Raw genomic sequence first — 16,888 nt, forward strand, 5'->3', positions numbered from 1 at the left:
GTCTGTTATTGCTTTGTAGATCCCTGCCAGCTTCCATCTGTGTCAGGTCCTTGCGCTGGTCGAGAAATGCGTTATTACTGGACAGGAGAACGTTGTGAACAATTTACATACGGCGGTTGTTTGGGCAATTCGAACAATTTCCAATCATTGGAACAATGCCAACGACGATGTGGTAGCAAATCGACACAACAGCATATGCCATCATCAGAAGAGGTTAAAGTGTTGAGTTCTGCTGTTGCTGGTGGCGCAGGTGGTAGTGTTGGTCACAGCGGTGTTTTCACCGTTTCCCGTGTTGATGAAGCAGCTGAATCCAGTCGTCCAGGTAATATTAATTGCACTTTACAGTTCTTTTACAATATTTTCCCCTATTAACAGATGATAGCAGTATCTGTAATTTACCCAAAGATACAGGACCTTGCCGAGCATACATACCATCGTTCTACTTCGATCGAATGACGCAACAATGCCAACAGTTTGTCTACGGTGGATGTCAAGGCAATGAAAATCGTTTTCCAACTAGAAGCGGTAAGCAAAATCTTCCTATGCGCTGCTGTTGTGCTGTTGGTTTCACTTATGCTTATCTTCAGCGTGCGAAGCCGCGTGCGGAACTGTACGACACCAGAACATCATCCACGGACGACCACATGAAAAGCCCGAAGAATCGACTACGTATGAAAATTTCAATAATGAAATCAACGATTTGGACAACAGCATCGAAAGTGATACTTACCGTTCACACGTCGGTATCGAATGCCCAGTTTTCTTTGCACAGCGTTCGCGTTGAGATAACAATTCGCTTCTTTTCTTCATAGATTACTGCAACTCCAGTCCTGAGGTTGGCCCTTGCCGTGATGCGACCACCAGATGGCATTATGAGCCTCGACGTGGAGAGTGCATTGAATTCGTTTATGGAGGATGCGGAGGGAATCGAAACAATTTCAAAACGCGTCAAGGTATATTTAACTGAACGCCACAAGCATGGAAATGTGGAAAAATGACAGAAAAGTATCACATATTTACACGAACTGTTTTCAATTTACCTCTTACAGATTGCGAACGAGTGTGCGCTGAATTCAGTGATACTGAACCAGCACCGTTTGAAAAGCCACTTCAATCTACGTCAAGGCCAGCAAGCAGTCCGGCACCTCGTTTTTATCCGTTGCCCACATCCGCACTGCCTGGTAAGTACTGACTGAGTAGTTGTTCAATTCTGTACTGAAATCAATAATGCACACTTTTTTGTTCAGATTTATGCCTACAGAGCAAAGATATTGGTACCTGCTATGGAAGTTTGCTGAACTGGTATTTTGACAGTGAACGAATGCAGTGCACGTCGTTCATGTACACCGGATGTGGAGGCAACAGCAACCGTTTCACTTCTGAAGAAGCTTGCGAACGAGCTTGCGGCGCTTATCGTGATCAAGGTTTTTATGAGATTAATTATTTATACAGTCTATTCTTCACATGATGAAACCAATTATTACAGATGTCTGCCGAATGCCACCGGACGAAGGGCCATGCTTGGCATCAGTACCGAAATGGTCTTATAACCAGGAACGTGGCGAGTGCGTGTCGTTTGTGTACGGAGGATGCGAAGGAAACGGCAATCGTTTCTCTAGCAAAGAAGAATGCGACAATATTTGCAATCCACGCCGAACAAGCTACTTGAACGAAGGTAAATTTCAGTCTTTTTAACACTTTTAAAATTGTGCTAAAAAACCAACCAAACAAACCAAATTATGGACACTACACTGCACAGTTTGTTAATTGATTTTCATTCACATTTTCACGGGAATTCTTTCTTTCCCATTCATCTAAATAAGTAAATACACAAACATATACAAGGGAAAATATTATATGAACAGTGAAGAAAAAAATAACTGCAATTTTTACCCAAAGCAGCAGCATGTGCGTGGTGTGTTGAATATTTGATGGTCGCTATTTTGCTTGTTTTTGCCTCACTTGTTTTCCATCCACTGCTGCAATTCATAGTAGGGGGATTAAATTTAAAGAATTCCACTGATAAACGAATAAATTCCACTCTTGCTTGCCTCTTCAATTGTCCATCAGTTTCAACAGAATTTCGTTATAATAATAATAATGATAATGTGTGTGTGTGAGTGTACAGACGTGTGTGATTTGGAACGTGATGCTGGACCTTGTTTGGATCCGATCAGCCAGTGGTACTTCGACCGTGTGTCCAGCGCGTGTAAATTGTTCACATATGGCGGCTGTCGAGGCAATGCGAACCGCTTCAACACGAAAAGCGAATGCGAGGCACGTTGCGTTCAACCTGCAAAACTGACAACAACAGGTAGACAACAAGAGAGGGACAGCAGAGGGGCAAGCAGCAAGCAACGTTTGCGGCGCTTTAACGACACAGTTTAAATAATTTCATTTAAATTCAGCCCCATTACTAATTTAAAATTCGTTCGATATTGTAAAGGTCTTCTTCTAACACTCGCAGGCAGTGCTTGTGAACTGGAGTTCGATTCTGGCCCCTGTCAGCAGTCGTTTCTGCGCAAGTGGTACCACGACCCTCGGTCGCATAAGTGCAGACCGTTCGCGTACGGTGGCTGCGGCGGCAATGACAACCGATTCGACTCGGAACAAGAATGCGCATCCGCTTGTAATGCAGCTGTCAGCATGTCCATTACGGACGATGATCGTAAGAGAACATTCGGTGAGCAGAATATTTTTCTCACTGAAAACGTCTGCAAGCGCGCACGTAAACACTGCATCTGAAAAGTGAAACGAATGAAACAAACGAATGACAACACAACATACCAATGATAATAATGCTGCCACACACAGCTTATATTTTTTTGCTGGAATTTTTCCATTCCATTACTTGTTAGTTTTAATGCTTAATTTCCATTCCAGAACATGCTCCAGTTTCGGTACAAGTCGACAGCACGCGTTGGACCTATCAAGAAGGACAGCCAATTGTACTGAATTGTAGAGGCGGGACAGACGAGATGCACCACAAAAATAACGTAGTCTGGTACAAGGATAATCGTCACGTTGCTGCCGATGTCAGTCGACGAATTGAAGTGAGAAATGTTCTCGTTTTTTTTGCAGATCCGTAATAAAATTCCAAATTACCAATGTTCAGGTTCAGTTCAACGGCTCGTTAACCATAAATTCAGCAAAAATATCCGACAGCGGAGAGTACAGTTGCGCGTTACTGCAACCAGCTGGTTCATTCTCGTCCGCTGTACGCGTTGTAGTTGAAGGTAATCAGTTGATCTGTTGTTCTGCCATTTTGGAGGTGATAAATTTAAATTTTCTTTCACTTCACTTTAGCCCAGAGACAAGAATCCAACAACGAAAATTGTGTCGACAATCCGTTACTGGCGAACTGCCGACTAGTGGTCAGTGCAGGCCTTTGCAGTCACACCTATTATGGTCGTTACTGCTGTCAGTCTTGCCGAAATGTAAATTAACCACATCTTCTTCTTCATTCATCACCATCATCATAAACCAAATCAACAAAGAAGAACAATACAATAAGCACAGCTAGCTGTTGGCTTATTTATTTATCAATTTATAGTCTAGTTGTTACTCTCTCTGTTTTTTATTCTCTTTTAATTGATATTTTACAGCATAAGTTGATCAATCCTACCCGCTTGACATTTCTTCTTTTAACTCTGTCGTTAATTCCATTTAATCGTTAATACATATATACATAGTATATGCAATATGTCCAACATGTCCTCCTATGCTTATTAATTTACAAGCATGTCACACTGCCAATAAATAGACTCAAGAATTATTAATGCTTTTGTTTTCCTCTAGCCATCATAAAATTGGTAAGCAAATAATAAAATGCAAATCCATCTTCCACATTACTTTCTCTCTTTCCCATTATTATAGTTTGTGTGTTTGTGTGCATTTCATATGATCATACTTTATCCCAAATGTCCACATTTATTGCACACTTGTACTGACGAGTGAGTGAGTATTAAAAAACAAAAAAAAGTTCACCAATACACAGATCTGTTTCTTTGTTGAAATCATCTTTACAACTTCTGACAAGAAATCAAACAACGAGACTATGTTAGCAATTAATACATGTCGTTGCAATAGAGTTATACGTATATATACATATAACATGTATACATTATATACGTAATATATAGCAATGGAAGATGATGATAAAGAATCAGACAAATAGAAACCAGAACACAAACAATTATTATAAATTTCTTCTTTTTTGTATAAAAAAGCAGGATAGGGCGTAGTAGAAAAAAATTGTCCATACCATGCTTATGTAAAAATCAGCCAATTTCACTTCAGTTTCACCGTTGTCTACTAGCCGACCAGCACATTGGAAAAACTGATTATACACATAAGCTGATGACTATTATTTTGTTAACACAAACGAGATAAATAAAGTTGAAGCATTATGAAACTGAACGATGCAAAATTTTTACCAAACCCCAAAATTGACAATAAATGGGCATGGCTGGTGGTGGAATGAAAAAACTTTTAAATTAAAAAAAAAGTTCACTTATTCTTACTACAGAAGGATGAAAAGAGCGTCGGCAAAGAAGAAAATAAGAAGATGAAAGAAGAAAAAAATGTCACACTTGCGAGCGACCATAGCAGGATGATGATGATGATGATGATATGTATGACGATGATCAAATTTTCCTTTTTCAAATATAAAAGCGGTCAAGATGGAATCCGATACTTAACAACAGCCAGATTTCTGTGGTTGCACTGGTGTGGATGTGATTCGCACACCAGGCTGTGCACCAGCTGCTGTGCCGACAGCGTGTGAAAGACGTCTTTTGATTTCACCTGCCATCGTCAAAAATGCTTGCTCAACATTGGTAGAATTCTTGGCCGATGTTTCCAAAAATGGAATACCCAATTGATCAGCATATTCCTGCAATAAAAATCAACAACTTCATTTTTTTCGCAACACAAAAGTCAATAATAAAGAAAAAAGTATGCACACCTTTGCAGTATCATATTCAACAGCTCGTTCTGCTGTTCGATCGGACTTGTTGCCTACTAGCAACTTGTTGACATTTTCACAAGCGTAACGCTCAATTTCCAATAACCACTGCTTAACGTTGTTGAAAGACTCCTGCAACAGTCGAAACAAAAATCAAAAATCGTTCGCATGCATCAACTGTTCATTTAAACATTACTAATATGATAAATTAAAAAAATATATATTATTTTCTTACCTGATCAGAAATATCATAAACGACAATGATCCCATGCGCACCACGGTAATAGCTCGAGGTGATCGTTCTGAAACGCTCCTGTCCAGCAGTATCCCACTAAACATCCACTAATAATTACCCGCGAATATGGATCATTTAAACAAAAACCTTAACTTAAAACTGTAAAATAAGACATCACAACGTTATATCTTTTTTGTATATTTTAACATCTTATGCAAATTCACAATCTCATACCTGCGTTTCGATTACGGTATACAATAAGATATGCTGATTCATTCATCGGGAAAGAAAAAATCGTTATCACGTAAAGAAACAAAACTTGTCAACGTAATGTTCTATGACGAATTCCTTACATTCATTGAAAAATCAATGTACAATATTTAAAAACAATTATCAAACAAACATGCAGATATTAAAAACAAGTGCAGATATAAATTTAAATTTTACATTACATCACATCACTCATATTATCACTACATACATACATCGTGGTGGATTAATTGATTATAATGAACAATCAGCTACATCGAAGTAACAACAAATGATGCATACAACAGTAACAGAAACTGAATAGCAGTCAGGAATAAGAAAACCAGCATCAACCTGAATCACTTACTATCTGAAGCTTGATCGTTTTGCCATCCAAATCGATAGTGCGAATCTTCTGCAAAACAAACACTTTCACTGATTATAACTAACTAGATCAGACATCATAACTAGCTCAGACTTACGAAATCAACGCCAATAGTGCTAATGTAACTGTCAGTATAAGTGTCATCCTATATAGATATGCATATATAAATTAATTTGAAATAAAAAAAGCAAAAATAATTCATACTTACCGCAAATCTCAGCAAAAGGCAAGACTTCCCAACTCCAGAATCGCCAATCAACAAAAGTTTAAACAAATAATCACTAAATTAAAATATCGTTTAAACAATGCTCACATACTTCTTAATCAAAAACAATATTATACTTCTTCTGTACAATATTACACCTATAAAACAAATTCAAAAAATGTATTAAATGATGATTCAACATAGCAATAAATAATTGCATCATACAAAATTACTGATTCTTCATCCAATTTTCCAGCAGTTTATAACACAAGCATCAACACATAAAAATTCTTTTTTTCACTTGTAAATAAACATCACGTTAAAAGTAAGCGTAATATAAAGCGGAAACCATTTCTTTTTAAAACATGAACAAAAAATTTCATTCTTCATGATGAAAGAAAATTATCAATCAAAATAAACATACAAAGACATTTTTAGAAAATGCCAAAAATGTATGACTTTAACGTCTGCGATGTGATAAATGATGCAAAATGTGCACAAACAAACAAGAGCTTAATCACAGGAGTAGAACTAACAGTAACCAAAAAAATACAAATAAATAAATAATAGATTGCTAAAGACAAAGCAGAGTTCACCAAACTCAGTTGTGGGGAAAATACTGATCACACTGTGCAGGTGAAAAAAAAGATGTACATCTTTTATAATTTGAAATGAATCTAAATTGAAAAATTGCAAACAACTAAAAAACAATTTACATGTTTTCAAAATGATAAAAAATCTAAATGAATAGTAGAAACAACTGAAAACATTTCTTTACAAATGATTTATGATAAATGTCTAAATTATAGATTCAGCGTCAAATGCTGAACATGCAACCAGATCAAATGGCTTCTGAAAAGAAAATATTTGACATACTACAGTATTCTAAATCATAAAAAACCCAAAAAAGATCATTTTAAATAGATAATTTGAATGGTCATCACTGATTGTATTGAAAACTTTAAAAATGAAATTTAAACACACAAAAAATACAAATTAACGTGACCACTATTTGAGAGTCAAATGATACACGAAAACCATCAACTACGAATTACTGAACGCTCATAGCATAAGGTCATCGTTCTAGTAACACATCAAGCAGACAGCAAAGTAGAACTGTTTTGATTAAAAAAAAGCAAATTTCAACTTATTGAATGAAACCTTTCCATTTCAACAGCTAAAATTTTGAAGCTAAAACTTTTGAAAATTTACTTTCCAATTTCAAAGGAAAAAGAGGATTTATAGCGGAAATGAAGCGAAAGCAAATGTTCACCATTGCAGTGTTGGTTGAAAAATTGATTATGATAAAAAATGAAAATAAAATATTTAAAAAAATCTGCACTAATGTAGAGTACGAAGTAATGTAAATAAGGAAAACTGCAAATCTGGTAGGCAAGCGAACCTTGTCGCCAATAGTAGACAAATCGAGATATGAATTGATTAATAATCAAATATGAGTACTTACTATTCAGGATTCAGTGCCATTTTGATGTTTCCTGTGTCTGAAACTAATAAGCAGAAATTAATACTAAAACGTGAACTGAACCAACCAACCACTGCGTAAGTGTCACGATTTCAGGCACAGTAACTTGACAAGTAGGTTTCATCAGAAGACAGTACGCAAACGGTAGAACATTATTTTACTATTTGTTTCTGTCATTGATAGTAATAATAATGGAGCAAGTGAAAATTGAAAAATAGCCAATTTTACAAATCAAATCTAATGATATTTAAAGTAATTCATCAATTTTATTCCATTTAAAATAATATTTTCAAAGAAATGCAATATGGCTTTACATATATATCATTTGTTACATACATTTTATGCGTGTATTTATATAATTTGGATATATGTGTGTAAATTGCCTGCGTAAAAAACATCTTTTTAAAATTCCTTACAAGTCATGAAAAAATAATAAATTATACATTGCCAAGTGAGTAAGTCATTGTATGAGAATAATGCACCTGAACGTCAGCAGTCACATTGTAAAGATGTGGAAAAAATTGTAAATAACATTAATATTTTAACATAATAAACTCAACTGATAAACTAACAAGTTGAGAATAAACGGAAAAGTAGTATTTTTGTTATTTCCTTGTTAGAGAAGAATGAATGAGCATGTCGAAATTAATCTTTCCCCTTTGGTGGAAAGTTTTGCATAAAAGTTGGTGCTTTTATAAAGTAGTGAATTTTCAATTCATGTCAGCAAATTGTTGAAAAAGAATTAATTTAATTCAATTTCAAAGTTGAATTTCAACATTTCACGAACAGTGTGCTGTTCAGAGTGAAAATGCCGGCAACTGTCATCGATTGAGTACAGTACAGCATAGTGCAGTTTATCGGATGAATAACAACGATGGCTGAAAGTTGAACCCAATCCAATGGACTTTGAACAATAATCTATGGTTTTGTTTGACCAGCGGACGCTAGCTGCGAGCCTTTGGATTTCAACAATTCGAAGAGCTTCAAAAAGCTAACCTGAGTTCTTTTTTCCTTAGAACGCAAATGCATTTGACAGCGCTTGTTTACAGTGTAAAACCAAAGTCCCAAAGCGGTGACAAAATTAAATATGACGGCCAAACAGAATGGCCATATTGGTCCGAGCAGCTTTTCGAACCAGGGAACACTTTCTGGTGAAAATAGTTTAGCAAAGAGATAATCCGACGCTTCAGATCCGACCGACATCACCAACACCGTCGACAAAGTCAACACCATGCCGGTGCATATGCCGGCCATTTGGATGGCAATGTGAGGCCAAAGTAGCCAAGCTCTGTTGGTCAAAACACCGATAACAACCATCGCAATTACAGTCAACAAAAGCAAAGCAACAACACCACGCCACGAGATGGAAAACGCATCCTTATTGTTGGACGAGTATACAATGTGCAACACGAACCAACTGACCAAAGCGGTCGCTTCCAGCACAACAATGGCCAGTGTTCCATAACGAACTGTCCAACAATTATCACAATTATTATCTGCAGATTGGGAGTTGTCAGTTGTCACGTCATGAACAGTGTGTTGTGTCGTTGAATTTTCTTGTTCTTGTTCAATAACTGCCGCAGATACAGGCAAGTCGATTTTGGCGGTTGTGTGATCGCCTCCTGTTTTCACAACTTCCTTGAACTCTGCTGCAAATGTCTCACCATTTCCACTAACATCCGCTACTGGTACTGCTTGCGTGATATGGATTTTCTTAGTCGGTTTCAAGAAATCGATAACTCTTTTATTCCATTTTTGCTTACCTTCACTGATAATGGTCTTGATGATGGGCGCTTTTTTGTTTTGTGACTGATTCTAAAGAAGGATGGATGGATAACTGTTTTTTAAAATGGATCAAGTGAAACAATTTTCTCATTTGATATACTGTTCAAGAAAATATTAATCCGTTCTATAATTGTAAAAAAAGCAATAAATAATACAAAAATTACCATAAGTATGAATATGAAGTTGAGAAAATTGACAACTGTAGAGGAAGTAAGTGAACAACTAACTAATCATTTACTGTGTATGCGTGTGTGTGTGTCACAACTTCTGCTTTTGCTAGATGAATGTTTAATTTGCCAGTTTTATTCAACCAAGCGCATGCCAGCCAACGACAACACTGACGCGTCCCAGTTTCAAACAACGATCAACGTTCACCTCTGGGCGGTTACTGTGCTATTTTCCCACATCTACAAAATAAACACAATTCCTTCATTTTGAGTATATTGCAGCACAAACATGAATGGTCAACGTTGCCAAGATAAATCTTCAACCACCACTACTACTGCAACAAGACGACCAAATATTTGAATTATGCAATGCATAAAACGGTTATGCATTTTTTATTTCGTTTTGTTCAATATGCAATCACTAATTATTACTAATACAAGTGGAACAACTTTTTTTTCAATGAAAATCATTCATTTATTTTGATTTTTCAGATTCCATTGATCATATATGTAATATTATTAATTTCAGATATGAATGCAGAAAGTTTTTGCTGTGAACACTGACCTCAACCTTATTTATTTATGAGTAGAAAATTGATTACTGCAAATAATAATTTCAAAAAAACCCTTGAAAATTTGTAAATTATAAAATTTTTAAAAGCAGTTTTGATCAGTTGTTGATGAAGTTGAACTAATGAAAGACAGTTGAAAGAAATTTAAGAAAATTTTAATTGCACTGCAAGTTCTAGTTGTGGAAAGACAAATTGCATCATTTTGAAATAGAAAATTTGAAAAGCACACTGAATTAGTTGACTATCGCTGAAAGTTTTCATCAAACCAAACTTTCCCCCACCAATGGAAATAATATTGAACAGAAAAATACGAGATAATGTAGTTCAGCTTCTGTGCTTAGCAACTTGTGAAGGGGCTTTGGGAACAAGTTTGCAGTAAAGTTTCTCTAAACCAAGTAATGAAAAAGCAATAAGCGTAGTAAAAATAAGAAAATAAAAATAATCTTGAATTTTTCCAATTTCCAACGATTTCAGTGAAAAATAATCCGTGGTACAAAATACAGTTTTGTTCGGTCGACTGTAAATAGCCGCCCGGCCTGCGTAGAACATGCGCAACGCTTTCGTTGACATGAGGGACAACTTGCTTTCCAGAGCTTCTTCTCTGTAATAGAAAACGCTTTGCAGTCGTGAAGTTTCTTTCACTATCGAAATCACTTTCACAAAGCAAAATCTGCTCTCGTAAAACTCTTTCAAACTGGACAAATCGACGCCGATGTAACATAACGAAGATTTAGTGATTAATTTTCCCATTTCAAAACGATTGTCCACGTAGAGGGGTGGATTTTTCACAAATGCCCTTCTGAACAATCCTGTCCAGGGGATTTCATCTTCAGCTTTTGGATTGATCAACAGATGATGAAATATTGGATCGTCTTTGATCGAAGTTAACATTGTAAATCTGCATTTCTTTCTCAACAACAGTCGGCCAAGTTCGTTCAAGTTGTCAAAGCCGTATTCAATTCTCTCGTCCTTTTTGACCAAATAAACGGTTATGATGTTCGAAACGAGATTTAGAAAAAATATCACTGATATGAATGCAAACGTGTAAATAATTGTCTCTCGAAATGACCGCAGAAACGAAATTAGACGATTTTTCCTACTAAAATCTTGCTCAAACGCGTAAACCTCGTAAATGTATTTCGATATATGCGAAAGCATATAAATGCTCAGTAAAGTGATGGTGAACAGAAACCAGACGTCAGTTTCGACAAATGCGACTGCGTGAAAATCTGCCGCCGCACTGGCGGAACGGCTTTTCACTACCAAAGCAATGGCATCGAACAAATACACTGGAGTATTTTGAAACTTGCCAAAGTATTCTTCAATCAGTGGAGCACCAACGCCGGTAAAATCAGCCGCTCCAGTCTCCAAAGCGTTGTACATGGCATTTCTGTCTTTCACCCGAATCCACTGGACATTATAATCCATCAAATAATGTAACACAACGTATATATATTCTGCATCAAGGCCGGGTCCGGGATTGGTGCAACCATTTGGATACGAAGTGAAGCAGTTTAATAGAAATGGGGGATTCACAAAACCGACAACACGAACCGTTCGATTCGACGCCTCGACCATTTTGCATACTAATTGGTGTACAGTTTGGAAACGATCTTCAACAGCTCACCCAATACAGCAAACTCAACTGTTGAAATTTCCTCTACCAATGAAACGGCACAACAGCAATTCGTTTTAATTTATCATAAAATTTTCCAATACGCTTGATCAACAGCAACAGACCGATCATTGGTTGATTTATAAATTTTTCATCCACTCAGTACGTCAACTAATATAGCCTGGACACTATTGTTTTTCCACTTGGTATTGTTCACAATTTAAATGCTGCTTGCCTATTTCTAATTTCCCTTTTTCTCCAGCAATCGAAACAAATGGCGCTCACAAGTGACATTAACACAATGATATGTGTTTTCAAGTATTGATCTTGAATAAATTTTTTTCCCCGCACAAAATTCCTATTCTAAACATTACATATCTAGAGCACAGTAATAAAGAAAAATCATAATAATAATGACAATTTCAGTTGCAAAACACACCGACTAAAAGTAAACCAAAAATGCTTTTATGACAAAAAAAAATATCCATCAAATTTGCATATATTTTCATTTCAACAGCAGAGCAATTGCATCACCGACCTACAATGTTGAATTCATGACAGACTAATTAATTCATCATTTGGAGTTTTCTCTTTGGTTGATCTGAATTAAACGCGAATACTGAAATGAATTCAATTGCACACTTAAGTGCCGCTGATTAAATTTGCATGATTTTTGAAAACAAACCTGCATTCCTCTTTTCGGATATTGTAGGTCTGCTTTTCGAATTAAAGAAATAAAAAGCAAATGAAAGAAATTAAAAATTGAAACCAATTCCACCAACAACTAACAGATTCATCAAAAGAAAAAGAGAAGTATCGTTATTGAATTTGTAAATTAAATTTAAATGACAAATCACCACTCTACAAAAGCGAATATTTTCCATTTGAACTAACAAATTAAATTAACGTGTACATGGATGAATTTGCACCATAAGAATGGAAAAGAGCTATTTTTTTGAAGATAGCTTATTTCAAAAAAAAATAAAATTTAAATGAAACGAATAATTTAGAAAAAGCAGCAAATTCAGAACAATTTGAGTTCTAATTTTTGTTGGACAAAAAGCAGAAATAAAAAATGAACTTTTGAAATTGTTTAAAAAATAAACAAAATACATTTTTTTGATGATAAAAAAGTAAAATACAAATCAATTTTTTGATGAAAATATGCACACACTCGCGTGCATGAAATCAGGGCAAAAATTGATGCTGTTGAGAGGGAATGGAAAAATTATACAACAATTCTATATTTGAATTTCAAATCTGTTATTATTGTAGCCAAGTTTTGTAGAGTTTGAAAATTTTTTCCGTCCAACATTGGATATGCTGTGCGGCAGATTAAAATTAATTTTCCACATATGGTGGCCATTTTAGTAGCTCAAATTGAAACCGCTTCGTCTGTGTTCTACAACGAGTGCTGCTTGAACACTTGGAAAATGTAAAAACCCATTGAACTGAAATGAACTGGTTCAGCAGTTCTTGAGTGTTGTTCATTTTAAAAGGGTTTTGCCTGATTTATTCGTCGATCTCTGCCTGCTCTTGCCACTTTTCCTTTCAACGGACAATTTTAGGATGAAAGAGGGGTTAAAAATCGAAATCTCCTCTCTCTCACTCTCTCGACCCGGTATATAAATATACATGCATATTCCACGGATCAGGGTAGCGCTGTTCGTCACGCCAAGGTCAGCATAATTTTCCGTTTTGCCACATATATGCACAAGCACCAGAATTGACAATTTGGTTACCATGGTAAGTTTTGGAACCTTGCGTACCGTGACCAACAAATATTACAATAAGAATAGCTTTGTGAAATAGAACTGATGACGAAGAGCAGCACACTGTGATCAATCGGAAAGCGCACACGGCAACGGCAAGCTCACCAAGTGCACCTGTTCCGTCGACCATTTCCACTTTGATTAGCTGACCAACAAATGATGGTCACAAGCTGACCGACGTTGATCCGTTGTACACCTGTGGACGTCGGTCACTGGCGACACAATCTTTGATCAAAATGGTCTCGTCGGAGATGTCTGATTTTCATCAACGACTGTGCAACAAAATAGCGGAATTGCAACCAAACAAACAGCATGCTTATTCTAAGCTCTACATATTGGCAGATTCAGATTCAGTCGCAGCAACAACAACAACAATTAAATGTAATCAAATGATGATGCATGCGGAAAAAAATTCTACCAACATCCTCCTGATAGAAAAAAATGCATTGTATCTATGTTGACCATGTCAATTGTATCGTCAGCTTATTCTCTATCGACCTCTGAACCTTGACACAGCAATTCAGTCAACTTCCTCACCAAATACTGACTGCTTTCAAAAGTACTTATACCGATCATCGATTGCCAACTATTCCGCATCTTTCTTTGGACAGCTGTTCACACCAAAAAGCGGCCTACGTTTGAATTTTCAGCACAACGAACACAGTGAAATGTTCTCTGCTTCTATTTATATGGATTGTGAAGACTAAATTTTTACTTTTTTTTGGGTAAAAATATTTTTTCCTATAATCTACATTTCATTGAATAGGAAGCAAATCATAATCGGTATCTGTGAACAAAAACAGTAGGTCATCACTGCTGTCCACAGTAACATTCAACTGCCTCCAACCAACTAAAGGTAAGCGTTCAAAATCACAGCTATTCATTCATTCACTCGATGCATACAAGCACACAATTGTTGCCAGGTCATCATGACAATCAATGCAATTTAAGAGTAAGTAGTAAAATTGAATATTTATTGCCTTGCATTTGCAATGCACCTATTTTTTCAAACGAGCGCTCTTCTTATTTTTCATATCCTTTCTATTAATCAGTGAAGTTAAATTTAAAAAAAAATGCAGAAATTCTCAATGAAACAGCAATATATTTTCGCTATTGGATAGATGAATAGGCAAAATCACTACTACTCCCTACAATGCTCTATAATTTTAAGCATTTTTGAAAACTATTACTTTTCTCGTATAATGAATGTAATGAATGAAAATACGTCATAAGCATAACTAGCGAGCTGTATAGTTTGCTAATAATTTGAAATGTGACTCACTGAGCGATGTGCACTCTTCCATGTATTGCTTCTACTCTATAGTTGATTAGAGGTTTCTGGAAATTTTGAAAATTCTCAATTCAAAATTGTACCCATATTTTGTAAATAATGTTTACATTTAAACAATACAATGTGCAAAAATTTCCAACTACAATTACCAATTGTTCGATGAGTTCGCATGCAACGCTTCAATTGTTGATTCAAAATTAAGCTCAGTTGTAGAGGCTATTTTCTAAAATTTATTTCTTCCTTTCAGTTTCACTCTGCCGGTGCTGTTTGTTTGACTTGTTAAATGAAAATGTTTGAGCAATTTTTACATGATACCACAAAGATCATGTTATTCTGAGTGCATTACTATGTAAAATTTTTCAGAAGAGATTTCTTCAACAAATGGAATTCATATTTAGGATAGATTCTTTCATCACAACTGTAAATTATAGTATTCACAACAGAGGATAAATAGAAAAAAAAACAAAAATGAAGAATTATTAATTATTATTAAAAAGCAAAATTTGCAACAAATCTGTAAAATCAATTCCGCTGTACTCATTACTAATTGATGACAATTTGTAAATTACCTTTTTTAAAATAATCAATGACACTGCCATCGATCGAGATGAATCTTAATTTTGACAGCATCAGCAAAGGGGGTTGTTGGCATAAATAGATTTTTGCAGCCTTTGTGCAGTGGCAATTTCTGCTTGCGCTGCTGCTGCGGGTGATAGTGGTCAAGGCTGCGTAGAACATTGAACAACAAAACAGTTTGGATGGGAATATTTTCAACGTTACATAAATCTGAATAAAATTTCTCATTTGCCTCCAGCAGATGTACTAATTTGAAAATCACTGTTCTTGAAACTGAGATATTCTATTCCTGTCACACTATTCAACCATCTCCAAACAATCATCTAATTGCGGAGAAAATCGATTCAAAATGATAGTGATGCAAATTTTCAACATTACTCATTATCACAATCATCATTCTTATCATTTCCTTTCGCCTTATTGAGTAACAAAATGAAAAACTCCAAAATTCACACATAAATTATTGTAAAGAATAATTATGACCATATTTTGTAAAATTGTTAGAATAATTTTTCAAACAAAAAAAAGAAGCGAGCGTTCAAAAATTCAAATTTCCCATATAAACTGAATTACAACATTGCACGACAGCAATAATTTTTGCCCATGCTCTAAGGTAAACTTATTATTGAACAGTTTGGTTGCAAATAGGATTTTTGTGTACAGAATTTTGAAAAGGATAATTCTGCTAGTTTCTCTTGTGTGGAAGAATTAAAATTTTCTCTATCTGCAGCACAGAAATAAGTTGTCAAACAATGCAGCTGGTCTAGTTGTGCAGCGTGCTGTGACAGTGACGTTGCATGGTCAGTTTGCGCAGAAATGATGAAATTTCTTTTGCAAAACTATACAAATGATACATAAAGCTTGTGATCTATTCACATTTCAAGAATCATTTTCAACAAATATTATGATAATGATGAAAGAGAAAAAATTAAACAGAAATAAAAGTAAAATATTCATTCGTTCGTTTGAGATTGGAAATTTAATACTTTTCAATTGGGAAAAATGATCATAATTTCACAGACAAAATTTGCCGAACACTAGCAATAAAATAACCATCACAAGTGGACATGATTAAATGTTGTTTTCCAATTGTACATGGAATTGAGTGAATAGGATGGAAAACCTTGAAATAGCATTAAATCAGGTCCCTCGTTAGAACGACCTTGCCAGTATTGCAAAAGCTGCTACAACACTCTGCTGCTTCACTGTCAATTGCACGTCACGCATAAGTTAAAAGAAACATGCTCAGCAAGAAGTAGTAGTAGAAAACTACAAATTTCCTGGTCATTGAAAACGTTAGCATTGTTTATTGCCAGTTTATTGGGAATTTTGTTTTAAAATCAAATTGAAAAGGCCATTACTCTCTATTCTGGAAATGTTTTTTCCTTTTTGTCCCAAGAATCATTCTTTCTTTTTCCATTCACACAATTTTTTTTTGCTTTTGCATATATTTATCTTTCATCAGTAGGAAAAATCTAATACAGAAAAAAAACATAAATGGAATCCCCTTCCTTTTTCTTCACATTCAACGATGATGCAATGTATCGTTGTATTGTTGCTGTTGTTGTCGTTCAGTGAATCCACCAC

The 16,888-nt window shown here is 35.5% G+C and overlaps 5 protein-coding genes across 5 annotated transcripts; 2 read left to right on the forward strand and 3 right to left on the reverse strand.

Annotated features, from left to right (window-relative positions):
* The first annotated feature begins 66 nt into the window (after positions 1 to 66).
* Positions 67 to 3,677, forward strand: Tsp_12191 (putative papilin). Its single transcript, XM_003380458.1, has 11 exons — positions 67 to 322; positions 376 to 739; positions 829 to 953; positions 1,050 to 1,181; positions 1,248 to 1,424; positions 1,487 to 1,675; positions 2,129 to 2,314; positions 2,447 to 2,683; positions 2,884 to 3,053; positions 3,116 to 3,271; positions 3,606 to 3,677. The coding sequence occupies exons 1-11, from the start codon at positions 67 to 69 to the stop codon at positions 3,675 to 3,677; spliced, it is 2,064 nt and encodes a 687-aa protein (XP_003380506.1).
* Positions 3,678 to 4,696: 1,019 nt separating this feature from the next.
* On the reverse strand, positions 4,697 to 6,472 carry Tsp_12192 (GTP-binding protein YPTC1). The gene is made up of 7 exons (XM_003380459.1): positions 6,465 to 6,472; positions 6,044 to 6,116; positions 5,933 to 5,980; positions 5,818 to 5,865; positions 5,202 to 5,297; positions 4,967 to 5,098; positions 4,697 to 4,894 (listed from the first exon to the last, which is right to left on the reverse strand). Exons 1-7 carry the CDS (start codon positions 6,470 to 6,472, stop codon positions 4,697 to 4,699), a joined length of 603 nt encoding a protein of 200 aa, XP_003380507.1.
* Positions 6,473 to 8,441: 1,969 nt separating this feature from the next.
* On the reverse strand, positions 8,442 to 9,542 carry Tsp_12193 (hypothetical protein). The gene is given in 4 exon segments (XM_003380460.1): positions 8,442 to 8,504; positions 8,520 to 9,338; positions 9,389 to 9,432; positions 9,536 to 9,542. The coding sequence occupies 4 exon segments, from the start codon at positions 9,540 to 9,542 to the stop codon at positions 8,442 to 8,444; spliced, it is 933 nt and encodes a 310-aa protein (XP_003380508.1).
* Positions 9,543 to 11,258: 1,716 nt separating this feature from the next.
* Tsp_12194 (putative thymidylate synthase B) lies at positions 11,259 to 11,743 on the forward strand. The gene is made up of 2 exons (XM_003380461.1): positions 11,259 to 11,392; positions 11,515 to 11,743. Exons 1-2 carry the CDS (start codon positions 11,259 to 11,261, stop codon positions 11,741 to 11,743), a joined length of 363 nt encoding a protein of 120 aa, XP_003380509.1.
* A 3,127-nt stretch (positions 11,744 to 14,870) lies between these two features.
* Positions 14,871 to 16,528, reverse strand: Tsp_12195 (conserved hypothetical protein). Its single transcript, XM_003380462.1, has 4 exons — positions 16,464 to 16,528; positions 15,921 to 16,129; positions 15,351 to 15,511; positions 14,871 to 14,948 (listed from the first exon to the last, which is right to left on the reverse strand). The coding sequence occupies exons 1-4, from the start codon at positions 16,526 to 16,528 to the stop codon at positions 14,871 to 14,873; spliced, it is 513 nt and encodes a 170-aa protein (XP_003380510.1).
* Between the last annotated feature and the right edge of the window lie 360 nt (positions 16,529 to 16,888).

The sequence above is a fragment of the Trichinella spiralis genome, assembly GCF_000181795.1.
Source record: "Trichinella spiralis strain ISS 195 chromosome Unknown Scfld2, whole genome shotgun sequence".
NCBI lineage: Eukaryota > Metazoa > Nematoda > Enoplea > Trichinellida > Trichinellidae > Trichinella > Trichinella spiralis.

Coding starts and splice junctions, on each gene's coding strand:
- Tsp_12191 (XM_003380458.1), top strand. CDS start 67: ATGCGTTATTACTGGACAGGAGAACGTTGTGAACAATTTACATACGGC. Junction 323..375: donor AGCTGAATCCAGTCGTCCAG/GTAATATTAATT, acceptor CCCTATTAACAG/ATGATAGCAGTATCTGTAAT. Junction 3,054..3,115: donor ATGTCAGTCGACGAATTGAA/GTGAGAAATGTT, acceptor ACCAATGTTCAG/GTTCAGTTCAACGGCTCGTT.
- Tsp_12192 (XM_003380459.1), bottom strand. Junction 5,298..5,817: donor AAACGATCAAGCTTCAGATA/GTAAGTGATTCA, acceptor GTGGATGTTTAG/TGGGATACTGCTGGACAGGA. Junction 4,895..4,966: donor TTGAATATGATACTGCAAAG/GTGTGCATACTT, acceptor TTTTTATTGCAG/GAATATGCTGATCAATTGGG.
- Tsp_12193 (XM_003380460.1), bottom strand. Junction 9,339..9,388: donor GTATATCAAATGAGAAAATT/GTTTCACTTGAT, acceptor ATCCTTCTTTAG/AATCAGTCACAAAACAAAAA.
- Tsp_12194 (XM_003380461.1), top strand. CDS start 11,259: ATGCGACTGCGTGAAAATCTGCCGCCGCACTGGCGGAACGGCTTTTCA. Junction 11,393..11,514: donor TCAGTGGAGCACCAACGCCG/GTAAAATCAGCC, acceptor TTCTGCATCAAG/GCCGGGTCCGGGATTGGTGC.
- Tsp_12195 (XM_003380462.1), bottom strand. CDS start 16,528: ATGCGTGACGTGCAATTGACAGTGAAGCAGCAGAGTGTTGTAGCAGCT. Junction 16,130..16,463: donor GCTTTTGCAATACTGGCAAG/GTCGTTCTAACG, acceptor GTTTTGCAAAAG/AAATTTCATCATTTCTGCGC. Junction 15,512..15,920: donor ACCAAACTGTTCAATAATAA/GTTTACCTTAGA, acceptor AATTTTATTCAG/ATTTATGTAACGTTGAAAAT.